The sequence below is a fragment of the Herpailurus yagouaroundi genome, unplaced genomic scaffold (assembly GCF_014898765.1).
Source record: "Herpailurus yagouaroundi ecotype Mexico unplaced genomic scaffold, PumYag 195, whole genome shotgun sequence".
NCBI classification, from domain to species: Eukaryota; Metazoa; Chordata; class Mammalia; order Carnivora; family Felidae; genus Herpailurus; species Herpailurus yagouaroundi.
In genome coordinates this window covers 14,174,317-14,200,342 of record NW_024412426.1, presented here as the reverse complement: position 1 = coordinate 14,200,342, position 26,026 = coordinate 14,174,317, and the positions used below count along the sequence as shown (strand labels likewise).

The 26,026-nt window shown below is 40.3% G+C and overlaps 2 protein-coding genes across 3 annotated transcripts in view; one reads left to right on the top strand and one right to left on the bottom strand.

Moving 5' to 3' along the window:
• Positions 1-26,026, top strand: part of SOAT1 (sterol O-acyltransferase 1) — an 84,012-nt gene that overhangs the window by 28,294 nt on the left and 29,692 nt on the right. For both annotated transcript variants that reach the window (XM_040446641.1, XM_040446640.1), the window contains one exon: positions 15,591-15,649. In XM_040446641.1, the coding sequence (XP_040302575.1) occupies positions 15,591-15,649 (59 nt within the window). The remainder of the gene's footprint in view (positions 1-15,590; positions 15,650-26,026) is intronic.
• On the bottom strand, positions 238-23,882 carry LOC121011871 (heat shock cognate 71 kDa protein-like). Its single transcript, XM_040446639.1, is given in 6 exon segments — positions 238-1,673; positions 1,676-2,179; positions 5,103-5,107; positions 5,392-5,396; positions 18,351-18,363; positions 23,879-23,882. Coding segments are annotated over 2 exon segments (1,746 nt in total). The 5' UTR covers positions 2,031-2,179; positions 5,103-5,107; positions 5,392-5,396; positions 18,351-18,363; positions 23,879-23,882; the 3' UTR covers positions 238-282.

Below are 26,026 nucleotides of genomic sequence, written 5' to 3'. Positions count from 1 at the left end.
TTTAAAGAATTCTTTCTGTATTAAGGAAATCTTTTTTTTTTTTTTTTGGTGCCAATTTTAAATACAGTTTAAGACATTGCGTTTTCCACTTAACGATACAGCGCTTATAAAGTGCAGTGTTGTATTTCCTTTCCTTGTGCACATATTCCATATTCAAGTATCAAGAATCCTCAGTTGATTAACTACAGCAGCTCAACTTTAAAACTGTCATGGAATTTGCTACCAATTCGGGTCCTTCAGATGTTTTGCGTGGAACAGTGCTAGACCTATTCTCGGGTTGGCTTAATCAACCTCTTCAGTGGTGGGCCCAGAGGAGGCACCACCAGAGGGAGGAGCTCCACCACCAGGGAAGCCTTCAGGCGTGCCTCCTGCACTCTGGTACAGCTTTGTAATGATGGGATGGCAGACCTTCTCCAGCTCTTTCTGCTGATGTTCAAATTCTTCTTTTTCTGCGGTCTGGTTCTTATCCAGCCGGTTGATGATTTCATTACACTTGTCCAGAGTCTTCTGTTTGTCCTCGTTGTTGATTTTACCCTGAAGCTTTTCATCTTCAGCAGTTGCTTTCATGTTGAATGCGTAAGATTCAAGGGAATTCTTGGAGGACACCTTGTCTTGCCACTTCTCATCCTCAGCTTTGTACTTCTCAGCTTCCTGGACCATGCACTCAATGTCTTCCTTGCTCCGGTGACCTTTGTCGTTGGTGATGGTGATCTTGATCTCTTTTCCTGTACTCTTATCCACAGCAGAGACATTGAGAATGCCATTAGTATCAATATCAAAGGTGACCTCAATCTGAGGAACACCATGGGGGGCAGGACATATGCCTGTGAGTTCAAACTTGCCAAGTAGGTTGTTATTCTTGGTCATGGCATGCTCACCTTCATAAACCCGAGTGAGCACACCAGGCTGGTTGTCAGAGTAGGAAGTGAAGGTTTGGGTCTGTTTGGTAGGAATGGTAGTATTGTGCTTGATGAGAACAGTCATGACTTCACCGGCAGTTTCAACGCCAAGAGAAAGACGAGTGACATCCAACAGCAGCAAACCTTGAACATTTTCATATTTGTCTCCAGAAAGGATGGCTGCCTGGACAGCTGCACCATAAGCGACAGCCTCATCAGGGTTGATGCTCTTATTCAGTTCCTTCCCACTGGAAATGTCTTGTAGAAGTTTCTGAACCTTGGGGATACGTGTAGAACCACCCACCAAGACAGTAGCGTGGATCTGAGACTTGTCTAGCTTGGCATCCCGAAGGGCTTTCTCTACAGGGTCCAGGGTGCCACGGAACAGTTCAGCATTTAATTCTTCAAACCGGGCATGAGTAATAGAGGTATAGAAGTCGATTCCTTCATATAGAGAATCAATCTCAATACTGGCCTGGGTGCTGGAAGAAGGTGTGCGCTTGTTGCGCTCCCGAGCAGTGTGGAGGTGACAGACCACCCTGTGGTTCTCGCTGATGTCCTTCTTAGGTTTGCGCTTGAACGCTGCAATAAAATGGTTTACCATTTGAGTGTCAAAGTTTTCTCCACCTAAGTAGGTGTCTCTAGCAGTAGATTTGACCTCAAAGATCCCATCTTCGGTAGTGAGGATTGACACATCAGAAGTGCTACCTCCCAAGTCAAAGATCAGCACATTCCTTTCGGCTCCAACCTTTTTGTCTAAGCCATAAGCAAAGTAGCAGCAGTGGGCTCAGTGATGATTCAAAGTACATTAAGACGAGCAGTAGTTCCAGCATCTTTGGTAGCCTGACACTGAGAATCGTTAAAATAGGCAGGTACTGTGACTACAGCATTGGTAACAGTCCTCCCAAGGTAAGCCTCTGCGATTTCCATCATCTTTGTCAAAACCATAAAAGACACCTCCTCTGGATAGAAACTTTTGGTCTCTCCCTTGTATTCTACTTGGACCTTGGGCCTGCCAGCATCATTCACCGCCTTGAAGGGCCAATGCTTCATATCAGATTGGACAACAGCATCATCAAATCTACGTCCAGTCAGGCGTTTGGCATCAAAAACTGTGTCGGTGGGGTTCATTGCAACTTGATTCTTTGCAGCATCACCAATCAATCGTTCTGTGTCAGTAAAGGTGACATAACTTGGGGTGGTTTGGTTTCCCTGATCGTTGGCAATTATTTCCACTTTCCCGTGCTGGAAGACACCCACACAGGAGTAGGTGGTGCCAACTGCAGGTCCCTTAGACATAGTTGCTTCAGTGTGGGCCCGGCCAGGCTTGTAAAGAAGACAGCTACCTGGAGAGCTAGTGCCACATTCAATGAGTGGAAATTGATCCTTTGAATGTAGTGTGAATATTAAAAAAAATTTTTTTAATGTTTATTCATTTTTGAGAGAGTGCACACGTGAGGGGGAGGGACAGAGAAAGAGGGAGACGCAGAATCTGAAGCAGGCTCCAGGCTCTGAGCTGTCAGCACAGAGCCTGATGTGGGACTCAAACTCACGTACTGTGAGATCAAGAGCTGAAATCAGATGCTCAACTGACTGAGCCACCCAGGTGCCCCACTGTGAATATTTTGTAAACTAGCTGTTTGGTTTTTGACTTTGCTTATGGTGTGCCTTGCCATACTTAGTTTTTATATTGTCAAATATTCTTTTATTGCTTTAAGATTTCTTGTCATGTTTAGGGATTTTCCAAGATGAAAAAGGAAAACAGATGAAATTTTTTGCAATAATTACTCTTTAGGTTTTATAATTTATTTAAATATTTTATCCACCTGAAATTTATTTTGAATGAGGGATCTGTGTAGTTTTCCAAAATGGCTAGTCAGGTTTTTCAACATTATCTATTAAATCACCTTTTCTATATGAATATACACTGATCCTCATTTCTAGTTCATATTCCATTTCTGTGCAGTTAGTACAGACCTGTAATAATTGGTAGTTCTAGAAGATTTTTGAGGTCGATGGAGCAGTAGCAGGTGATAGGTGGATTATACTATCTTATCTCCCCTTTTGCTTTTAAGATTGATAAATGATTGATTCTCTCAAGGGATGCTCACCACAGCCATCCTATGGACTTAAAGTGACTCTTAGATTACTTCTGTCTTTGTGGAGAAGGAAGTGAAGCTGCGATGAAGATCTAAGTCATGGTCAGTGAGAGTTTTTTTTAGAAAATAATCAGGATTTTATTTTATTTTTTAATTTAATTTTTAATTATTTACTTTTTGTTTATTTTTTTATTTTTGAGAGAGAGAGACAGTGTGAGCAAGGGAGGGGCAGATAGAGAGGGAGAGAGAATCCCAAGCATGGAACCTGATATGGGGCTCAAACCCAGGAAACCGTGAGATCGTGACCTGAGCAAAAACCAAGAGTCAGATAAGCTTAACTGACTGAGCCACCCAGGTGCCCCTAATTTAATTTAATTTTTAAAGTTTTATTTATTTGAGTAATCTCTACACCCCATGTGGGGCTTGGACCCATGACCCCCAGATCAAGAGTGGCACGTTCTTCTGACTGAATCAGCCAGGAGCCCCATGATTGGGATTTTAAAATGAGTTGAATTTCTCTAGGCAATAAAACCCTGCTAGTCAGTGCCTGTCTGTTAGCTAATTCTGCACTTGCCGCAAGGAGGCAAAGAAAATGTTTATTAAAAGAATTACAACTTGAAAAAATGGTTTAGTCATTGCTTATTGCTTAGAACTCTACTTTTAATGTAGTCACTATAAGTAGGCCTTGATTTCTTTTCTTTTTTTTTTTTTTTAATTCAAATTTTATTTTTTGTGCTGCTTGTTGCATGACTAGGGGTTAGAAGACAGGTATTCATTCGGGCTTAGTTACTTACTGGCCAGGCCATGTGACTGTGGGCCAGATATTTAATTGCTTTGAATCTTATTTTAAAAATAAAATAACAATCTTGCTTATCATACAGGGCTGTAAAGAATATATATTGTTTAATGTGGTGTCTGGGTGGCTCAGTTGGTTAACCAACTGACTCTTGATCTCAGCACAGGTCTTGCTCTCAGCCCTGTGTTGAACCCACTTACACACACACACACACACACACACACACACACACACACACATTAAATAAATATGTGACACTTGACGAATGTTGGTAAAACCCCAGATTTAATTTTGTGTACCACTGGGGACATCCATATCATAATTTCAGAAACAATTTTTAGGGAGTAGGTTGGCTCTGAATGTAAATGTGGACAATATAAATGATTTACTGTGTTGAGAGCAATTTGAACAGTCTCTCTAAGGATATGGAATGATCAAGGCGATAGTTTGAAGAGTTACTATTGAAAAAGAGATGGCCTTTGCCGTCCTCTGACATGGGAACAATGGAGAAGAGGGTTGAAGATTGTGAAAAGTAAGAAAGAGAAAACATTTAAGGACTTTGTACCCAAGGGATCAACTGGAGGTTGCTTGGTACGGCTGGACTTGAGGAAGGTAGAAAATGTTGAGAGCTATGGTTGTGAGGGCTGTTAAATTCATCAAGAGGTCAGGAAAAGATTTCATTATTCTTTTGCGGGGCTGGTTAGGACTTGACAGCATCAGTTTGGAGCGGGCCCATTTTCTTAATACTCTCTGTAGTGCATGACCGTTTGGAATCGGAGAGAGCAGATAGACAGTATCTGGGTTTGAAATACGGCGTGGTGGGTCCAGGAAATTGGTGGCATTGAGGAGAGAAGAGTGGAAATAATGACAGAGGATTAGTAACTCCAGGGTGGGTAAGAAAACTGGTAAAGCAAACAAACTAAAAAACAAAACAGTCTCTGTCAGAAGAAGAGAAATGATTTCCCTAGGTTTCTCTTTAGAGCAATGAAACTTAACTAGAAATTCCCCAGCAGACTTCTTATGTCTCATTGGCCATAATTAGATTACAGGTTATGCTGGATATCTTCCTTTTGTCTCTCTATTCTTTTCTACCCTATTTTGTGTCCTGGGAGGCTGACCTTACTGGACTGTATCCATAGGTTCCCATGCCCTGTGGTTTCTGGTAGAGTTTGGTCATGGGGGTTGGGGTCCGGCTGATGGGGAGGGAACTGACAGATCCAAGGGCAGAGAGAGTAAGGTGAGTGTGTTTATAACTTTCGTTATAAAGTTTTCCCTTTATTTAAAGTTACTTTCCTCCGTCTGGGTAACCATCACTCCTGTCTGATAGTTCTCTTAGAAATTCTCTTTGGGTTTCCTTAACCATTTCCCTCCTTTGCCCTTTGAAGCCTGAGGATAGCTTCCCTGGTATTTGTTACTAGCCCTAGAGTTCCACACTATCCTTTGTTGCTTTTCTTAAACTCTGCCCGCACATGTATAAGAGGGCCCTCTTTGAACTCCTCTCAGTAAACTAGCTTGAGTGAGTCATTTTTATGCTGTCCTTGCTCTGACAGATACTCATGCCCAGTCTTAAATCAGTCTGGCAAGGGGAATGAAACACATGCCCTTATTGGGGAAGCAGCCAACAGCATTCGCCATAGTTAGGTTAACTTAACAAAAAGTCGTGTACATACCTATCAGTTTTGTCAGCCAGATTTACAGTAAATTAGCCATCTAGAACAGGAGTTGGCAAACACAGCCATGTTTGTGTGTGGAGTGAATGGACCATATGGCCCGCAAAGCCTGAAATACTTGCTCTCTGGCCCATTGCAGAAAAAGATGTGCTGACCCCTCATTTAGAGCTACACCGTTCATGGGACACCTGAGTGGCTCATTAGGTTAAGTGTCTTGACTCTGGATTTGGCTTAGGTCATGATCTCACGGTTTGTGGGGTTCCTTGTAGGAACAGCACAGAGCCTGCTTGAGATTCTCTCTTTTTCTGCCCCTCTTCCTCTGTCTCTCTCAAAACAAATAAACTTGAAAAAGAACCATGCTGTTCAGTATGGGAGCTAGTAGACCTACATTTCAGTATCGTCTAGTTTAGCACTGGAAATGTGACTGGTCTGAATTGAGATAACACTGTAATTATAAAATACCACATTTCAAGGACTCACTTATACCTGTTGTGGCTCCTAGAAAAGTTAAAGTTACGTATGTGGTTCACATTATATTTCTGTTGGACAGCACTCATCTGGAAAGTTGGTCATTTAGCAAGTAAGTAGATAAAAAGCTACCCTTAGGCAAAAAGCTTATTAAAATCAGTTTTATAAAGCAAAGCAAGCATGGCACCCGGAGAGACATTTGACCCAGGTTCAAGTCCCAAAAAAACCCAAGTTTTTATAAGTGTTTATGCTCACTCTTTCCTCTATAATAATCTGTCTAGCACCTGTTCACTATGATTTTTCTTTATCATCTGGGACTCAGCTCAAATATTGACTTCCTCTGCAAAAGCTCGCTCCACCCCACAGTCATCTGTATGTTGAAATTATCTACATTCGCACATTTCTCCTGAGATTCTAAAGGAAGGGTTTAGGATATGTGTGTACTACCCTTTGTATATTGGGTACTCACTGGGTTTTTACTTAATAAGTTGAATATATAATTGAATGAATAAATGAGTTACCTCTTTAACGAGCTTGGTTATGTGTCTTTTCCTTCTGGGTAACCTTGGCAATGGACTTGGCATAGCAGTGTAAACATAGGATTGTTAGAGGAAGCGGATTTGACACAAAGCCATGAAGAGACCGCCCCATCGAAAGGCACAGCTCCTTGGAGTTGTTTGTAGTCCTGATTGCTCTCATTTCAGTTTTACTGTAGGTATTGATAGCATAGTACAATAAATGATCGCTTTTACTGGACATAAAAAGTATGTAGGATACCGTTGGGTTTTTTTTTTTTTTAAGGTGGTATATGATAAGGTGGCCTGTGATAATTTTAGAAAGCTCTTCATCACAGTTGGTTAAAATAAGATATTTGAGGGGCGCCTGGGTGGCGCAGTCGGTTGAGCGTCCGACTTCAGCCAGGTCACGATCTCATGGTCCGTGAGTTCGAGCCCCGCGTCGGGCTCTGGGCTGATGGCTCAGAGCCTGGAGCCTGTTTCCGATTCTGTGTCTCCCTCTCTCTCTGCCCCTCCCCCGTTCATGCTCTGTCTCTCTCTGTCCCAAAAATAAAATAAAAAACGTTGAAAAAAGAAAAAATTTAAAAAAAAATAAGATATTTGATATTTCAGGGAATAAATTTTAAATATTCCCATTAAATTAGACTTCACAAGGGTTAAGTAGTGTTCACAAAGGTAAATGTTGCAAACCTGGTTTATTTGTTGGAGATGAGAGTGCTAGGAGAAAACAAAATGTAGAGTAGTTTGTTTGTTGTTGTTGTTTTTTTTTTAAGGGATTTATCTTTGGGTCTGTTAATTAGATGTTATCAGTTAATGATCAGTTTTCAAGGATATTAATGTTACAAGTTAGTGATATCAGTAGACCTAGGAAGATCTTACAGATATTGCATGATCAGTGTTTTAGAAACCTAGAAACCTTGAGTTGAGTTATATGGTTGGAAGTCTGTACTTTAAATCATTGCATGTTAGAAGGGCACCTGGGTGGCTCAGTTAAACATCTGACTTCGGCTCAGGTCATGATCTCATAGTTCGTGAGTTTGAGCCCCCGTGTTGGATTCTGTGCTGACAGCTCAGAGCCTGGAGCCTGCTTGTGGATTCTGTGTCTCCCTCTCTCTGCCTGTCCGCCATTCGTACTTTGTCTCTCTCAAAAATAAATAAAAAATGTTAAAAATTTTTTAAGAAATCATTGCATGTTAGCTTTAAGGGCATTATTCTTCTGGCTTTTTTGACATTTAATTTTTAAATTTTTTGGTAGTAAGAAAGTAAATCTTTTGAATATGTGTGAAGTTGATTTTAAGGTGAAGGAACATGAGTAGAATTGGCTTTTTAATATATTTTTCTTCCACTGTGTAGCTTTAATGTCATTGAGGGAGGCTTTCAGAGGCTAGTCTAGCTGTGAGCAAAAATACTCCCTATTTTCCAGTTCCCAACTAGTCACAACCAGTTTGTAATGGTGGTTATGTTATTTATGGATAAACAGGTGCCTTTTGGAATTGATGTACAGGTAGTGAGAATTAATCTTTTACAATGATTCTCTCCCCATTCCCCCGTGGTAATTGAATTAGTTGAAGGGAAGAAGCTTCAGTATTCATTTATTTATGAAATAGATTATTTATGAAACCATGGTCCGATCGTAGATGGTAGAGAACTAAATACAAAAGGTGTTATAATTGACAGAAAAATCAAATTAATATTTGTCTTAGTCATATTTCTTGCCTATTTAGTTAAAGTTTGTGACTGTCTTCAAAGCTTATCTTCTCCTACCTACCCTCATTGCCATTTGTTTTGGTTTATGACCTCATTTCTTGTCTGAATTTATTGCATTTCTCTCTTCTGTGGTCCTTTTCATTCTGCCAGAGTGGACTTTCCCATATCAAATCAGTTATTTTCCTGCTTAAAATTCTTAGTTTCCTCATAGCCCTTGTTAAAATACACCCAGGCTCTTCATGACATGATCTCTAGCCTCCTTCCCAGTTACAAACTCCACCACTGCCAAAGGTTGAAGATACTGATCCACTGTCTGGTGGCTTCTGTTTTTGGCATTGGTAAGTCAGGCATAACTGCAATTCTTTCATAGGTGGTACTTGCTTTCTGCTGCTTTTGAGAGGTGTTTTTTAAAATAAACCCGTGTGTTACAGTTTCACTAGGATATATCTTTTTTTTTTTTTTTGAGCATGTAATTTATTTTATTTTATTTTATTATTTTTTTAATATGAAATTTGTTGTCATGTTGGTTTCCATACAACACCCAATGCTCATCCCAATAGGTGCCCTCCTCAATGCCCATCACCCACTTTCCCTTCCCTCCCACCCCCATCAATGCTCAGTTTGTTTTCATTTTTTTTTTTAATTTTTTTCAACGTTTTTTATTTATTTTTGGGACAGAGAGAGACAGAGCATGAACGGGGGAGGGGCAGAGAGAGAGGGAGACACAGAATCGGAAACAGGCTCCAGGCTCCGAGCCATCAGCCCAGAGCCTGACACGGGGCTCGAACTCACGGACCGCGAGATCGTGACCTGGCTGAAGTCGGACGCCTAACCGACTGCGCCACCCAGGCGCCCCTGTTTTCATTTTTTAAGAGTCTCTTATGGTTTGCCTCCTTCTCTCTCTAACTTTTTTTTCCCCTTCCTCTCACCCATGGTTTTTGTTAACTTTCTCAGGATCCACATAAGAGTGAAAACATATGGTATCTATCTTTCTCTGCTTGACTTATTTCACTTAGCATAATACTCTCCAGTTCCATCCACGTTGCTACAAAGGGCCAGATTTCATTCTTTCTCGTTGCCACGTAGTAATCCATTGTATATATAAACCATAATTTCTTTATCCATTCGTCAGTTGATGGACATTTAGGCTCCTTCCGTAATTTGGCTGTTGTTGAGAGGGCTGCTATAAACATTGGGGTACAAGTGCCCCTATGCATCAGCACTCCTGTGTCCCTTGGGTAAATTCCTAGCAGTGCTATTGTTGGGTCATAGGGTAGATCTATTTTTAGTTTTTTGAGGAACCTCCACACTGTTTTCCACAGCGGCTGCACCAGTTTGCATTCCTACCAACAGTGCAAGAGGGTTCCCGTTTCCCCACATCCTCTCCAGCATCTGTAATCTCCTGATTTGTTCATTTTAGCCACTCTGACTGGCGTGAGGTGATATCTCAGTGTGGTTTTGATTTGTATTTCCCTGATGAGGAGTGACGTTGAGCATCTTTTCATGTGCCTGTTGGCCATCCGGATGTCTTCTTTGGGGAAGTGTCTATTCATGTCTTCTGCCCATTTCTTCCCTGGATTATTTGTTTTTCAGGTGTGGAGTTTGGTGAGCTCTTCATAGATTTTGGATACTGGCACTTTATCGGATATGTCATTTGCAAATATCTTTTCCCATTCCATCGGTTGCCTTTTAGTTTTGTTGATTATTTCCTTTGCAGTGCAGAAGCTTTTTATCTTGATGAAATCCCAATAGCTCATTTTTGCTTTTAATTCCCTTGCCTTTGGGGATGTGTCAAGTAAGAAATTGCTGCGGCTGAGGTCAGAGAGGTCTTTTCCTGCTTTCTCCTCTAGGGTTTTGATGGTTTCCTGTCTCACATTCAGGTCTTTTATCCATTTTGAGTTTATTTTTGTGCATGGTGTAAGAAAGTGGTCTAGTTTCATTCTTCTGCATGTTGCTGTCCAGTTCTCCCAGCACCATTTGCTAAAGAGACTGTCTTTTTTCCATTGGATATTCTTTCCTGCTTTGTCAAAGATTAGTTGGCCTTACTTTTGTGGGTCCAATTCTGGAGTCTCTATCTAAGTGTAGATTTTTATTTATCCTGCTTGGGATTCTTTGACCTTATTTCATTTGAGGATTGGTCTCCTTCCACAATTCTGGAAAGTTCTCAGCCATTATTACTTATTTTTTTGTCTCCCATTATAGACCTTTGATGGGGTGCATTTTGGACCTTCTCATTCTCCATGCCTTTTTTCCAAGTGAAGTATTGTAAAAGGGTATAAATAATCTAAATTTCCAATGGGGGATTAAATATAGTAAGTTTCAGCCATAAAAACAGAATAATAGGCAAATAAAAATGATACAGAGGCATATGTAGTGACATGGAAAGATATTCACAATATATTAAGTGAAAAAAGCAAGTTCCAAAACTATGCATGAGTCCACTTTTATAGTATGTATATTTGCCAAAGTAGAAGGACAAATGGTATCTACCAAAGTACTAATATTAGTTACTTGAACACTATAGGACATAGGGTAGTTTTGTTAGAGCTCTTTTGGGAGAGAGCATTTGGGGTTTTAATTGCCTATAATGAAGATTACTTTTAGAACAGGGAGAGAGAGTTATTAAATTTAAATTAGCCCAAATATGGGGTGCCTGGGTGGCTCAGTCAGTTAAGCATCGGCTCAGGTCACAGTCTCATGGTTCGTGGGTTCGAGCCCTGTTTTGGGCTCTGTGCTGACAGCTCGGAGTCTGGAGCCTGCTTCAGATTCTGTGTCTCCCTCTCTCTCTCTCAGCCCCATGCACGCTCTCTCTCAAAAATAAACATTAAAGAAAAAAAAATTAGCCCAAATTTGCCCCCAACATTCATTCTGGTGTTAAAGAACAAAAATTCACCTGGGTGAATTTGAGGATCTAACTGGCTTTATTAATTGATTCATGAATTGGACATCAACCCATCAGGCAAGTAGAGGGGAGCTCAGAGGAGCTGTACAAACTGGAAAGATTTTATAGGCAGAAACTGGGCAGGACGATTAGTAAAAGAAAGGGCAGGAGTCTTATTGGGTGGATTACCTTCTCTTCCTTTGGGAGGGGGTGGGATGTAGAAGGCCATGTGACTGATGACCTCATTGATACTGATCAGAGAATTCCTGATTGGGTAAAACTGCATTTCAGGAAGTGGTAGAAACTTTAATTAGGTTAGGTTCCTAACCTAATGACTTGGCTTGGCATATGTGACTCCCATTTTTGGCCTGCGGTTTTCTTTTTTAACCTGCACAGTAAGTATTTCTGGGAAATTACTTATAACTTAGAATGCCCTTCACTCCTTCTTTTAAGTAGAATATACAGTAGCAATTGTTGATTCTTAAACAAAAATACTCAGGTAAATTTTGCCAAGGAAAATAGATAAGAAAATGTAAATTCTCATTAAAAGATACTACTAAAATGATACAAAGTTACATTATAGGTTTTTACAAAGACAGCAAAGAGAAGTGGTGGTCTTCCTATGTTTCAGCTCGCATTCTGTTCTGTTCTGTCCATTTATTTGTGTGGAAAATCTCTCTACACATGATGATGTCTGATATTATTGGTTCCTATAGTAGAGTAGACACCTTGACATTTCAATTAAAAAGATAAAATAGGAGCGCCTGGGTGGCTCTGTCCGTTGAGTGTCCGACTTTGGCTGAGGTCATGATCTCATGCTTTGTGAGTTCGAGCCCCGTGTCAGGCTCTGTGCTGATAGCTCGGAGCCTGGAGCCTGGTTCGGATTCTGTGTCTCCTTCTTTCTCTGCGTCTCCCCACTCATGCTCTGTCTCGTTCTGTCTCTTTCTATCTCTCTCAAAAAATATTAATAAACATTAAAAAAATTTTAAAAAGATAAAATAGCATTTAGTATCAGATTATAAAATTCCTTTTCTGGAAGAAGATACTATAATATCTGAAGGTATGCTTTGAAAAAAATACAAAAATGAAAAAGGTACCATTTCAAGATCACTAAGTCTATGTTGAACTTAAGTGAATTTCAGTAAAACTCTAATTCAAAGGAAAATCTAACATTAACAAGAGGTTCCAATAACATTATTTTAGTAAGCAAAATGAGCAGTATATGCAACTGTTAATGGGCACCAAGTTCAATAGAGTAGACATTAGCTTCTGCATTGATATTTTTCAAGTTATGTTAAAAGTGTTGCTTTAAGCTGTGAATCTTTTGCCAAAGAAAAACTTAAAAAAATTTTTTTATTTAAATAATTTTATTTTCTTTCTGTAGATAGGAAGGATACAAGTTAGAAATTTTACCAAGAAAACTTAAATGTTTAATAAAGATATCAAAAGCTAAAACTTGGCTAAGCTATTTTGCAAGATACTGTGTGTAAAGACAGACTCATGAATGGAGGCAAATTTCATTCAAAATGAACTCTACCCTTATTTTATTAAAAGGGCAGACAGGTGCCTGGGTGGCTCAGGCGGTTAAGTGAGTGACTCTTGGTTTTCGTCTCAGGTCACGATCTCATGAGGTTGTGAGTTTGAGCCCCACGTTGGGCTCTGTAGCTAGGAGCACGGAGCCTGCTTGGGGTTCTCATTCTCTCCCTCCCTCTCTGCCCCTCCCCTGCTCACAGTGTCTCTTTCTCAAATAAATGAACTTTAAAATAAAATAGAAAGAATAAAAGAGTAGACAGTCCGCCTGCTTGCTTAAATTATAGTAGTACTGTGATTCACTGTGAAGTTAAGGAACTGTCTTTGAGTCCATGACAGTCATAAATCACAATGTACGGTGGGTATGGAAGTCATAAAGAACAACAGGTTCTCATAAAAAACAAATATTTTAAGACCTTGAAAATCAACTTTTCTTGAAAATCATGAAGAAGGTGCTCAGGTTAGATTAATAATAGACTAATAACCTCAGTTAAATAAAACATTAGGGAGCTACATTAATGCGACTTAATATACAGAAAGGAATCTTTCAGAATAAGGAGATTAGAATGAAATGAATTTTAGGTTATTTTCTCCCCCCCCCCCCCCACAAAAAAAAACCAAAACAACCGTGTGCACATTATGCAGGCATTCCCTGTTCCTCACCCTCCTGCCCCTGACCCCTGGACAACCACAAACCTTCTGTCTCTGTAGAATTGTCTATGCTGGATTTCATGTAATGGAGTCCTACAACGTGTAAATCTTTTGTGACTGACTTTCATTCAGCATGTTTTCAAGTTTCATCCATATTGAAGTGTGTATGAGTGTTTCTCCTGTTATTGCTGGGTGATATCCCATTCTGTGGCTCGACCACATTCTGTTAATCAGTTAATGGATATTTGAGTTGTTTCACTTTCTGTTAATATAAATAATGCTTCTGTAAACATTCATATACCAGTTTTTGGCTGGGCATCAGATTGTGACCTGAGCTGAGACCAAGAGTTTGGACGTTTAACCTACCGAGCCACCCAGGTGCCCTGTTACAGGTGTTTATAGACACTTCTCTAATTGTATCCTAGAAGAGCTGTCACATCCAGTCCTTAAGTAATACTGTTCTCAGAATTTCCTACATGTACAGCTCTTTTCTCCCCATCAGCATTATTGAGATAAAACTGACGCATCAACATTGTATAAGCTTATGGTATACAGTGGCCAGCACTTGCTATTTTTGGTGATAGCCCCCTGGTGGGTATGAAGTGGTATTTCTTCATGTTTTGATTTGCATTTTCTTAGTGGCCAGTGATGTGGAGCATCTTTTCATGTGATATTGGCTATTTGTGTATCTTTCAGGGAGCAATGTTTGTTCAGATACTTTGCCCATGTTTAAATTGGATCACTTGTCTTTTTATTATTGAGTTGTAAGAGTTCTTTATATATTTTATTTTTTTTAATGTTTATTTTTGAGAGAGAGCAAGTAGGAGAGGGCAGAGAGAGAAAGTGAGAGAGAATCCGAAGCAGGCTTTGCACTGTCAGCACAGTCTGACGTGGGGCTCAATCTCACGAACCCAGGAGATCATGGCCTAAGCTGAAATAAAGAGTCGGCACTTAACCGACTGAGCCACCCAGGTGCCCCAATATATATATGTAGAGAGAGAGAGAGAGAGAGTGCTCTATACATACGAGTTCCTGATCAGATTTGCAGATTTTTTTTGTCTTATTTTGTGTGTTGTCTTTCTGCTTTTCTCATGTTGTCCTTTGCAGCAAAAAAAATTTTTAAAATTTTTGATGAAGTCCAGTGTATCTAATTTTTCTATGGTTGCTTGTGCATTTTAGTAGTTACAGTTGCAAGATCCATTCACAGAGTCTGATTTCTCGTACTGTCAATATTGGATCTTATAGCATCATATGATTAATGTTGTGAGCGTTGTATGTACATACAGTAGTTGTTTTTTTTCCTTTAACCTTTTTTTTTTTTTTTTTTGAGAAACACAAGGGAGGGGCAGAGGGAGAGAGAGTACCTTTAAAACAATTTTTTTTAATGTTTATTTTTTTTTATTAAAAAAAAATTTTTTTTTAACGTTTATTTATTTTTGAGACAGAGAGAGACAGAGCATGAATGGGGGAGGGGCAGAGAGAGAGGGAGACACAGAATCGGAAGCAGGCTCCAGGCTCCGGGCCATCAGCCCAGAGCCTGATGCGGGGCTCGAACTCACGGACCGCGAGATTGTGACCTGAGTCGAAGTCGGACACTTAACTGACTGAGCCACCCAGGCGTCCCTTAATGTTTATTTTTGAGAGAGAGAGAGAGAGAGAGAGAGACAGAGCATGAGTTGGGGAGGGGCAGGGAGAGAGAGGGAGACACAGAATCCGAAGCAGGCTCCAGGCTCTGAGCTGTCAGCACACAGCCTCATGCGGGGCTAGAACTCAAACTGCAAGATCATGACCTCAGCTGAAGTCGGACACTTAACTGACTAAGTCACCCAGGTCCAGAGAGAGAGAGGGAGAGGGAGACAGGCTCCACTGTCAGCGCAGATCCTGATGCAGGGCTCGATCCCATGACTGTGGGATCATGACCTGAGCTGAAATCAAGAGTTGGATGCTCAACTGACTAAGCCACTCAGGCACCTGTCTTCTTATGTATAAATTATGTATAAATTTCCTTCTGCTGATAGTGCCCATGCTTCATTTTTTAAGAGTTGTCATGTTTTGTGGTTTTACCGTAATTGACATAGTCATCCTCTTCTGCTTGATTTTCAACTTCATGATTTAAATAGTGCTGGTTAGGGGCGCCTGGGAGGCTCAGTCAGTTAAGAGTCTCACTTTGGCCCAGGTCATGATTTCATGGTTCGAGAGTTTGAGCCCTGTGTTGGGCTCTGCACTGACAGTATGCAGTCTGCTTGGGGTTCTCCCTCTCCTTGCCTCCCCGCCCCAAAATGAATAAATAAACTTTAAAAAAAAGAAAAGAAAAGAAATTGTGCTGGTTAGCTGTATCCATCAACTTAAAAGTTACCTTTTTTTCTTTCTTTAGGTAGGATTGACATAAAACAGTTGATGGCAAAGAAGCTACGGTTGACAGCAGAGGCAGAGGTAAGTAGCTCCATGTTTTAGAAACAAGAGTGTAGAGTTAGGGTAGGGAGCTCTGTTTCCTAAAGTTTTTAATGCTCACTTGCTTAAGGATTAATTTACCTTTCTTATCAGTTGACACTATCCTGCTGTGGAACAGGAAGATAAGGTCTGCCACTTTGCATCCTACATTTAAAAACCAGATTGCTTTTTTCTCTTCCATCCTGTCCACCACTCTCACTTCGTGGCTTTTGCCAGCAGAACTTGATTTTTGTGAACCACGATATAGTTGAATGTGTGAATGTCTGTGCAGGTACTTTATGAAAGGATCTATTGTGGTTCATGGTAAATAATAAGTCCCCAGTAAGATTCCTTGTTAGGGATAAAGAAGAAATACCAAGTCAAAAACAACATGGAGCCATTTCAAGTGAGGCAGACTGTTCTACAATTCAGAATTCAGCGGTGCCCTCAGGAAATGCTAGAAGACAAAGAAGATTTTTTTTTTTACTCTGAACTAATACTGTGTGTGCCTAAATGTAATGTGACTTCAAATCCAAGGCAGTCTTTTTTCCAATGAGAAGATCACTTCCAAACCTTATTGGGTCACCTTGAGTGTGTACACATCCATTAATGATGAAATAGGCCTGTTTTTATTTATTAATTTAGTGTGCATATGTGCCTTTATATATGATAATTTAAATTTAGATATTTTTGTAATCATATTTCATGAAACACTATGTGCAAGATTATTTACATCCGCTTTGGTATTAGTGTCTTGTAATTATAAGTGCTTGTTTTCCAGTTGTTCTCTAGTCCGGGGCAGAAAGCTTTTCCTTTTGTCTAATCTTTTGGAAGTACAGCACTTTTTCAGTCCAGGGATGATGCTGGCACTGGAAGTTTGAGGACAAGTACCTATTTGCTTAACATTAACAGACCTCTCTCTACCCCCACTCATCCGTTCAGTGTATTTGTGATTTCTACAGTGTAATGACTCACTGTATTTTTTGTTTGTTTGTTTACTCATATTTTGAGAGACCGAGCGAGCGAGTGGGGGTGCAGAGAGAGAGAGGGAGAATCCAAAGCAGGGTTTAGACTCTCAGCTGTTGGCACAGCCCAACACAGGGCTCAAATTCACGATCTGTGAGATCATGACCTGAGCCTAAGTTGGGCACTTAACTGACTCAGCCACCCAGGCGCCCCTGACTCATTGTATTTTTATAAAGTAGTGTATTTACTACAGTGGTGTATTTACTATGCTTGAAACCGTGAGTCTAGACTTCGAGGTAACAGTGTGTTAAGTTTTTATTTATTTTTTCTGATTTTATTGGGTTACCTGTATAAGCCTTCACGACTGCAGTGATCAAGATCATTTCTGGTGCATGTCTTTTCCATTTAATAATTTGTTCCATTGTGAGTGACTGTTTAAAGAGTTGATTATTAGGTAACCTTCACTTATCTAAGGGATTATTTATAATTTTGGCTACCAAAAGAAAAATCTTTAAGGGTGCATGTCCTGTTTTTAAGGGCTTATTCTTGCAAATATCGTGATAAAAGAAAATTTGTTTTTGTGGCAGGCTAGAGTATTTCTGACCCTTATTCCTCTAGACTGGCTGGACACACCTGGGTTTATGTTCTGTTACTTTTCTAATTCCCCTTCTGTTCCTCTTGTTCCTTCTCCACCGCCCAGCAAGAACACAAAGCCCTTATCTGTTCTGTTTGTGAGGGAAATTTTCAAATGAGTGAACCGGCTGTCGTTACTGTTTATTTAAAAAAAAAATCTGAAGTGGGAGAGGAATTCTTTTTGAATGCAGAATCTCAAATCCAAAGAGGAAAGGGAGGGAGTATGGAGTGGGAAGCAGAGGTCAGGGGAAAGCCACATGGTGGGCAGAGGGGGGAGGTTTCAAGGATTTAAGTTGCAAGCTTTGTTATGAAGAGAATATCCTACTTATCCGCTTTACATATTAATCAGTGAAGAAAAGTATTACGTTTTTAGTTTGGTCAGTTAGGAGGATCTGAAGGAGAGAAAGAAATGAATGAAAGAATGGAAAAGAAACTGAGGGGAAAGGGAAGGTGGATATTGGTTAATCTAGTATTTATTACTCTGTGTTGTACCAGTGCGGGTGACATAGTGGAGCAAGATTCGCTCCCTGTTGTTGGGGAGGACGTAGCTCGAGCACAAGTGTGGAGGTAAGAGGCTCACGCCGTCTGTCAGAAATGACACTTGATCAGCATCTGCGCCCCTGTTGGGGCACGATAGAAAGAAAAATACAGTTGCAAAATTGTAGAGCTAGATTGTAAAGCATTTGCTTCTCTGCCTTCATGCCCTGTTTGGAAAGCTCCTTCCACTTGAAACTTTCTTTAACTTCCTGTTTCACCAGTCAGAATACTGTCTGTCCTTGAAGTTGTAGTTCCTGTTGCCGCTTCCACAGTTTTCTAAGTACCAGCTTGAAACGATGTCCTCCCTCCTTTATACTTTATACTTTACACCTAGTGTGTACCCTGAGTCTATACTCTGCCTTTATTACACAGTGCTTTCTAAATGAAATCACTAAAATTCTTTTGGTGAACTTTTGGTGATTTGACTTAGGAATGTTTTTATTGGCAATTTGATATCTAAAGAGATAGAACATCTTGCATTGTTTATTAATTGGAATGCTTTTGAGGGAGATGTATTAGGAATGCAGTGCTGATCTGAAGTTGAAGATGATGTATAGAGTTTGGAGACAAAAGATAGGAAGCTATTGTGATACTTTAGTATTACTGAGTAAATAGGCAGGGAGGAGAAGGGAACTACATTTAGATGTCTTGTTATGGGCCACAGCTTGTACTAGGTGTCTTACGTTTTACGTACATAATTTCATTAAATTACCCCACTTACAAGAGCGATTTCTTAACTGCTTATATTTTGTTGTTTTGTTTTGTGACTTCATATTTACTAATGTGAAATGACCATTGAGGTGACAGATACGTGAATATTGTTTGGAGCCGTAAAATTGACTTCTTTTCTCTTTTGGGTTTTTAGAAATAATTTTTAAAACAAACGAAAATCAAGAATCTTTGTAGTTATTTGTAATTTGGAGTCCTGCTCTAACCCATTTGGTCACTCAACTACATTGGACCGTCTTCCCCTAATCTTTAAGGTGAGGACATGGGGCTAGCTACCTCCAGGGCCCCCTTCAGCTCCAATAGTCTGTGTCATTGTGTCGCTCACTTAAACTTTTGTTCCTAATTCACTGTTTTTGTGGTGTGAAGGGAATGGGTAGTCTGTAGATTTTATGGGGCGACTCTTTCCGCTCCACAGAACTGGAGTTGTCAGATAAAGTACAGTAGGCTTACCTTTATTTGTTGTTTGTTTATTCCAGATAAACGACAAATAGTTTTTTAGTCATCATGCAATATTCGAGACATAATTAGGCCAAAAAAGTCCTTTGTGTCAAGTTCACATTTAACTGGGTGTACTGTATGCTCATTTGCTGAATATGACCGACAAAGAGCTCTCCGAAAGATGGAAGAGCTCATGTTAAAGAAAGGTGTGCAAAGGGGTGTCAGGTACTGAGCAAGCTCTTCAGTCTGAAGGGAAGAGGAACAAGAGATGATGAAACTAGTGGTTGAACTGATTGCATCTCTTAAGGTCACATCTAGGTCCAAGTGCTGTCATCAGAAAGTTTTAAGTACTTAATAAGAAAAAAAAAAAAAAAATCCGGTGCTCGTGGGATCATACAACATTGTGTAACCCCGAGTCGTGACCTTCTGAAATGCTCAGAATTGTGTTGTAATCAGACTTAAAAGCGCTTGGACTAGTCCAAGAGAAATTCAAGTGATGAAGTCCCAACCAACTTATGTTAATAAATTAGCTTCGTTTTAACATTGTGTTAGTGAAACTATCAAATTATTTCTTTGGTTGCAAGTAAAAGAAACCTACTTTGGCTTATTTAAGGAAAAGAAAATACATTTGAAAGATATTAATGTATCTCTGGGAATCCTAGAAGTTGAACACTTCAGCTTTTGAAAATGGAAAAGGGCTTTAGTAGCAAGAGTTCAGATATTTCTGAATTTTTCAGTTAATAAGGTTTTTGTCCCTCTTTTTTTTTTTTTTAAATTTTTTTTAGCGTTTATTTATTTTTGAGACAGAGAGAGACAGAGCATGAACGGGGGAGGGGCAGAGAGAGAGGGAGACACAGAATCGGAAACAGGCTCCAGGCTCTGAGCCGTCAGCACAGAGCCGGACGCGGGGCTCGCACTCACGGACCGCGAGATCGTGACCTGGCTGAAGTCGGACGCTCAACCGACTGCGCCACCCAGGCGCCCCATTTGTCCCTCTTTTTAAGCTCAGAGTTGTAGGTCTTTGAGAGAGAGAATTGGGATTTTGGCCAGAAGGGCAGGCCCGTATATGGTACAGCCCTGGCCTAGACACTCAGTTCCTGTCTTTACCCTCATTGAGGACAGTTTCCAGAGAAAAGAGGATGAGAAGAGTTAAAAAGGGAGTGCCTTGATGCCGTTGATTACCGTGGAGCTTTTATTAATGTAGACAGCTTTGTAGAGGGAATGCTAGGTCTCATGTGAGGGGATGAAAAATTACTTCCTGTTTCTGTTTCTTAAAAACACAGATTGCAACATATTTCATTTCCTTCTGTTGTAGCATTTCCAATACTATTTTACACGTCAATACCTTATGCTATTGCCTAACTATTATAAATGAGCAAACTGTCATGAGTAGGGCTGGGATGGCATGTCTGCAAATGAGGACCTCCTTTCATGGTTTATTGCTCATCCAAGTAACCTCGTCCAAAAAAGTTTTTGGGGAGTGCCAGTCTATTTGATATATTGGCAAGACTGCTGGAGACGTAAGTAAGTCTGAGTCTTTTCGGCCTAGAAATTCTTTGATTATTGTATACTTTGAGGTTAGGTTGTGCTCACACAAGATAAACACAAGAGAAACGCAAATAATTGTGGCTTAAACAAGATAGATGTGTATTGCCCTCTCATGTAAATGATCTAGAGGTGGGAAGTCTAGGACGGTTATGGTGACTCTGTGTCCCTCCAGGACCCTGGTCCCTTCTACCTCTGTGCTGTACCATTGTAGGCTGTGATCCTCTTTTTTGTTGTCCAGATGATTCCAGCCGTTTCATCTAAGTTTCACGGAGCAGGATCGAGTTAGGAAGAAAAGTAGGTTGACACCTAACAGCCTCTATTACAACTGTCCATTCTACTTTCCTTCCCTTGACCTTCTGGTCAAATCTGTTGGCTGTGTGACTGTAGCCTTCTGATATTTCCCTTTCTCATTTTGCCTAAATGCGTAGATGAGTCAGTCTCTAGTCTCCTTTGATGAACCTTGGGAAAATCAGTTTATTGTTCTTAGGATTTCGTCAGTTATAAAATGCAGATAGGTGCCTGTTATATTGCCCTCTCAGGGAATGTTCAGTAATCTAGCTCCTTGAATTACCAACTAGTCGGTTCTTTTGTCAGGCAATATGTTAGGTGCTGGGATTCTGAAGAAGTCGTGTTTTCTGTCCTCATGCTGGCTCAGAACGCTCTGTATAGAATAGGTTAACAGAGGAACAACAACTGAATCAGATACTTTAAAAATGCTCTTTGAAAGCTATAAAGTGGTGTCAGTGTAAGTTGCTATTTGTGGTAAGAAGTTACATAATTTTAGAGCTTTATTGAAAACCTTATAGGTCGTAGTTACTCCTTATTTTACATTAGTGAGAATCCAAAGCATCGAAACTAGTCAGATGGTAATGTTCTGCATATCACCGAACATTCTGGTTCTGCTCTACCCCCCAGTATTTTGTTTTCTTTCTTCCATCATACACACAGATCCATGCGGACAGTGTAGACACATGTAGGTGTGTACATCATAGATACATCGGCAAAATAAGCAACAATTTATATGTTCAGTTATATATTTTTAAACATTTTGTGGGGTTTTTTTTGTGTGTTAAAATGTTCTTTGACAATGTGATATAAAATGATTTCATGATAGTCATTTGTATGAATGTATCATTGGTTAACTATGACACTTTCTGGTTTTCTAGCGTTTAACAATGGCTTAGGAAGTTGGTAAAGATGATGAGAAATAGCAAAATACATCATTTGGATAAGATGAGGGAGCTGCTTAAGCAGATGAAGATAAATAAATGTGTTTCACCTCAGTTTAGATTGATAAGAATAAGATATCAGGAATATCATGGTCTGACTTAAGTTGGGAGACAGCTCAGGATGAATTTTATTTTAAATAAAAGGGATTATAATTTAGAGCTCCAATTTCATTAGCCACTGGGTTATCTTGAACCTTTGGCTTCTTGTTTTAAGGATTATGCAGTAGTTACACTCAAGACTTAACTTGCAAACAAGTGTTTCTTTTTAAATATGGAGGAGGAATTTATTATAGTACACTATGACTGTAAACCTCTTTTACGTTAGTGTGTTGAAATGAAATGCAAATTTCATGAAATTTTGTGATAGGACTAATTTATTAGATTACCTACTATTTTCAGGCCACATGTACATTGTTCCCTTTTTTTTAGGTTTTTGCTTTTTTGGTTTATGGTGCTAATCATAAAGAAAATATTTTAGCTCCAGTATGGTAGAAAGTGATATAATGTCATATGATGTCTAAGGTCATCTAGACTGGGGGTTCTAATCCTGGTTCTCTAGTTTACAAGGTCTGTGACCTTGGGCAAGTCACATTACTTGATTTGTTCGAGCTTAGATCTCTCCTGTGTAAAGTAGGAATTATGTTGCCGATTTTAGGAAGATGGTTTTAAGACTAATATATAAAGGCCCCTAACACAGTATCACAGGCATTAAGTCACAGCCATTACTAACAATAGCAACAGTAGTGATTTTTAGTCCCTTTTCCTTCATAGCTTTTAGTAAGAAATCAGGGTGAGGGAATTCTTCTAGACAAGTACTTTCTGCTTTGTAATAGACATTGAGTAGTCAGCAGTGGTATGAGTAGGAGTTTCAGTGCTAGGGGTTGGTTTCCAAAGCTGTTTGGAAATACACTTAACACGTAAACAGTCTTGCAAGTTGCTTTGCTGAGAGCTAGATGTACAGTGGTTAACAAGAAGACATACTGTTTAAAGTCAGGCGGGGGAGGCAGACATTAAGACACCAAAAAATAGAAAAGTATATAATGTTAGATGATATTAAGTGCTATGAAGGAAACGAATAAGGTACAGTAGCTTTAGTGTGAACTGTTAGGAGAAACCTCTCTTGAGGAGTTAATTTAGTTTAAGACCCAAACATTATATTACCTATTCTATTGTCTTATCTGTTTTGTTCAGAAAGGTCAGGTTTCTGGTTCCATGCCACTGTGAGGTTAAAAGTTCTCTGTGCAAAGCCGGGCATCGAGTCAGAGACATAAGTTCACGGACTAGCAATATGACCTTGGAGTCAGGGTGTAATTTTTTACACACCGTCCTCAGTATGTATTTGTACTTTGTATTTCTTTCTCTGTTTACTTTTTTATTTTTTCCATGCCTCTGTGCCTTTGAAGGGGTGATTTTATCTATCCATAAATGACCCTGCTCTTGTCTCGTTTTAAAACTCAGTTCAGGGTAACCTGTACTTGGAAGGCTTTTTAGAAGAATTATCTCTCTAAAATGCAAATCGGAACATGCTTATAAAACGTGTTTAAAACCTCATTGTGGGTCACCTGGTTAAGCGCCCAAGGCTTGATTTCTGCTCGGGTCATGATCTCATGGTTGTGAGATTGAGCCCTGCCCGTCCAGCTCGGTGCTGAGCCCAGATCCTGCTTGGGCTTCTCTCTCCCCTTCTCTCTCTGCCCCCCCCCCCCCCATGCACTCTCAAAATATATAGACATTAAAACAAACCAAAACAAAACATCATTGGTTTCCTGTTGCCTTTATGATACAACGAACAATTCTTGTGATGGCCTGAAGGTCTGTCACAGTCTGGCCCCTTTGCTTCTTCAGCCGCATCTCTGATCGTGCATGCGCACCTTCACTAAGTGGACCATAGACTCTTTGCTTCATGATGGTTGTTTCCCATTCTTAGGATCTTAGAGGTTGTCCAGTTCAGCTGCTTATTTTTAAAAATGAGGTTTCTTTCAGAGGGGGTCTGGTGGGGGGATGGGCAAAATGGATGAAAGGGAGTGGGAGATACGGGCTTCAGTTAATGGAATGAGGAAGTCATGGGAATTAAAGGCACAGGTTAGGGAATATAGTCAATGGTATATTGTAAAAGTGTTGTATGGTGACAGGTAGTAGCTGCCTTTGTGGGCACAGCATCACGTACAGAGTTGTCGAGTCACTGTGTGGTACATCTGAAACTAATGTAACATCGTGTGTGAACTACACTCAAAAATCGTTTTTAAAAAATGAAGTTTCTTGGGGCTCTTAAAATACAGTGATTCTGTTTAAATAGATTAAGCACGCTGCTTTTCTAGTTTCTCATTAACTGCCTGCCTCCTTCCTTTGGTCGTCCTTCCGTCTGACTGTCATCGTGCTGGGACAATCATGGGCCATGGGCTGGGTGAAATTAATATTAATGGAGATGAAATTGAGAACATAAGCAAGTTAGGAAGCCTGTAACACCCCAACCTCCCTTTCAGGTTGCTGATACCAGCTATTCAGATTTCTAGTGATCACATTGTGAAGTTCTGTAATTAGTGACAGTCTCATGTTCTGGAAGAACTCCAAAGGCAGAAGTGGAGCACTGTTTGTACTGTATTTTTCTACATTTGCTCTTATAAGGGGAGTGACAGTAACAGGCAGTCACTATTTTCATCAGTATTTGGATCCATGAAATGAGGAGGCTGAGGAAACTCCGTGTCCACAACAGAGTTCTTCCTTGTGTCTGGGTGGCCCCAGCTTCTGTTAACTTTGATTCCTCAGAAAAAGGACAAATCTGGGCATTAAGTAATGAATATTAGGCATCTTGTGGATACGGTGCTGTGTATAGGAATGTGGTAGATTTGAACCTTTTAATAGTTACAGTGCAATGACGTGGATACGGCTAGAGGGTATGATGCCAAGTGAAATAAGTCAGAGAGACATTGCACTCATGTGGAATTTTAGAAGCAAAACAAATGAGCCAAGGGGGAGAAAAAGAGAGAGGGAGAGGCCAACCAAGAAATGGACTCAACCTTAGGGAACAAACTGATGGTTACCAGAGGGGAGGGGGGGTGGGGTTGGTGTAAATAGGCCACGGGGAATTAAGGAGGGCGCTTGATGTGCCGAGCACCGGGTAACGCTGAAACACTATATTGTATACCTAAAACAAATATTACCCTGTATGTGAGCTAATTGGAATTTAAATAAAAAATGATAAATCATTACAGCACGATTTTTATTTTACATTGGTTTTGTTTGTTTGTTTTTCCTTCACTGGTTAGCTCTGACTGGGTTGGAGCAGGAGATGTCTGTCTGTAGGGTGATAACTATGTCAGATCCTGTGCTGGGCATTTTTTGCAGGGGCTTTTGTTTCGGGACTTTTTTTTTTTTTTTTTTTTTTTACACACCACAGTTTAGCAAGTTAGATGTTTTTTGTCTGAGTTTTGCACATGAGTAACTGTGGTAAAAGTGAAATAGCTTGCCTGAGGCCACACTCAAATGGTGGAGGTAGAATTTGAACCCAGGTCTGCCTAGCTGAAAGCTTGTATTTTTCTATTTTATTACTCAACACTAAAGATATCTTTTTCCTACCTGCATATAAATTCTACCTCAGGAAAAGGAGACATAAGTTAATCATATTAAAATAGTACCTTTTGGGGGCGCCTGGGTGGCTTAGTCGGTTAAGCACCCGACTTCGGCTCAGATCATGATCTCACGGCTCACGTGTTCGAGCCCCGCGCCGGGCTTTGTGCTGACAGCTCAGAGCCTGGAGCCTGTTTCGGATTCTGTGTCTCCCTCTCTCTCTGCCCTCCCCTGCTCGCGTGCTCACTGTCTCTCAAAAATAAATAAACATTAAAAAAAAAAAAAAGGTACCTTTTTTTAGCTCAGCATCCCCAAGAAGTGTTCTGTCCTATCCAGGGTATGAGCGGTTGAGGTCATATGTGGGGGGCAGGGGATTGTGAAAGCAAGTTACAAGGAGGCTTGACATCTGTCACCACCTTCTACTGGCCCTCACGCTATTGGGCTGACTGATTTAATTCTTTTACCTTGTCTCTTCTCTGTTTCTCGTCACTCTCAATGCCACTTTGTGGTATTCCCTGCACCATTAATAATTTATGTCGTTCCTCTTTGGACAGTGAGCTCAGCGAGAGCAGGGCTGTGTCTGTCTTGTTTATCACCCTAGGTGCTGAGTAAGGTGCTCTTTGTCCTCCAACTGGGTTTGGTTCTGGGGATTGGATAGCGGGTTGGGAGAGCAAGGGGACGCTCTTATTTGTGGAGCGACTGGAAAAGAAGAAAAGGTAGGAGTTTTGGAGTATGG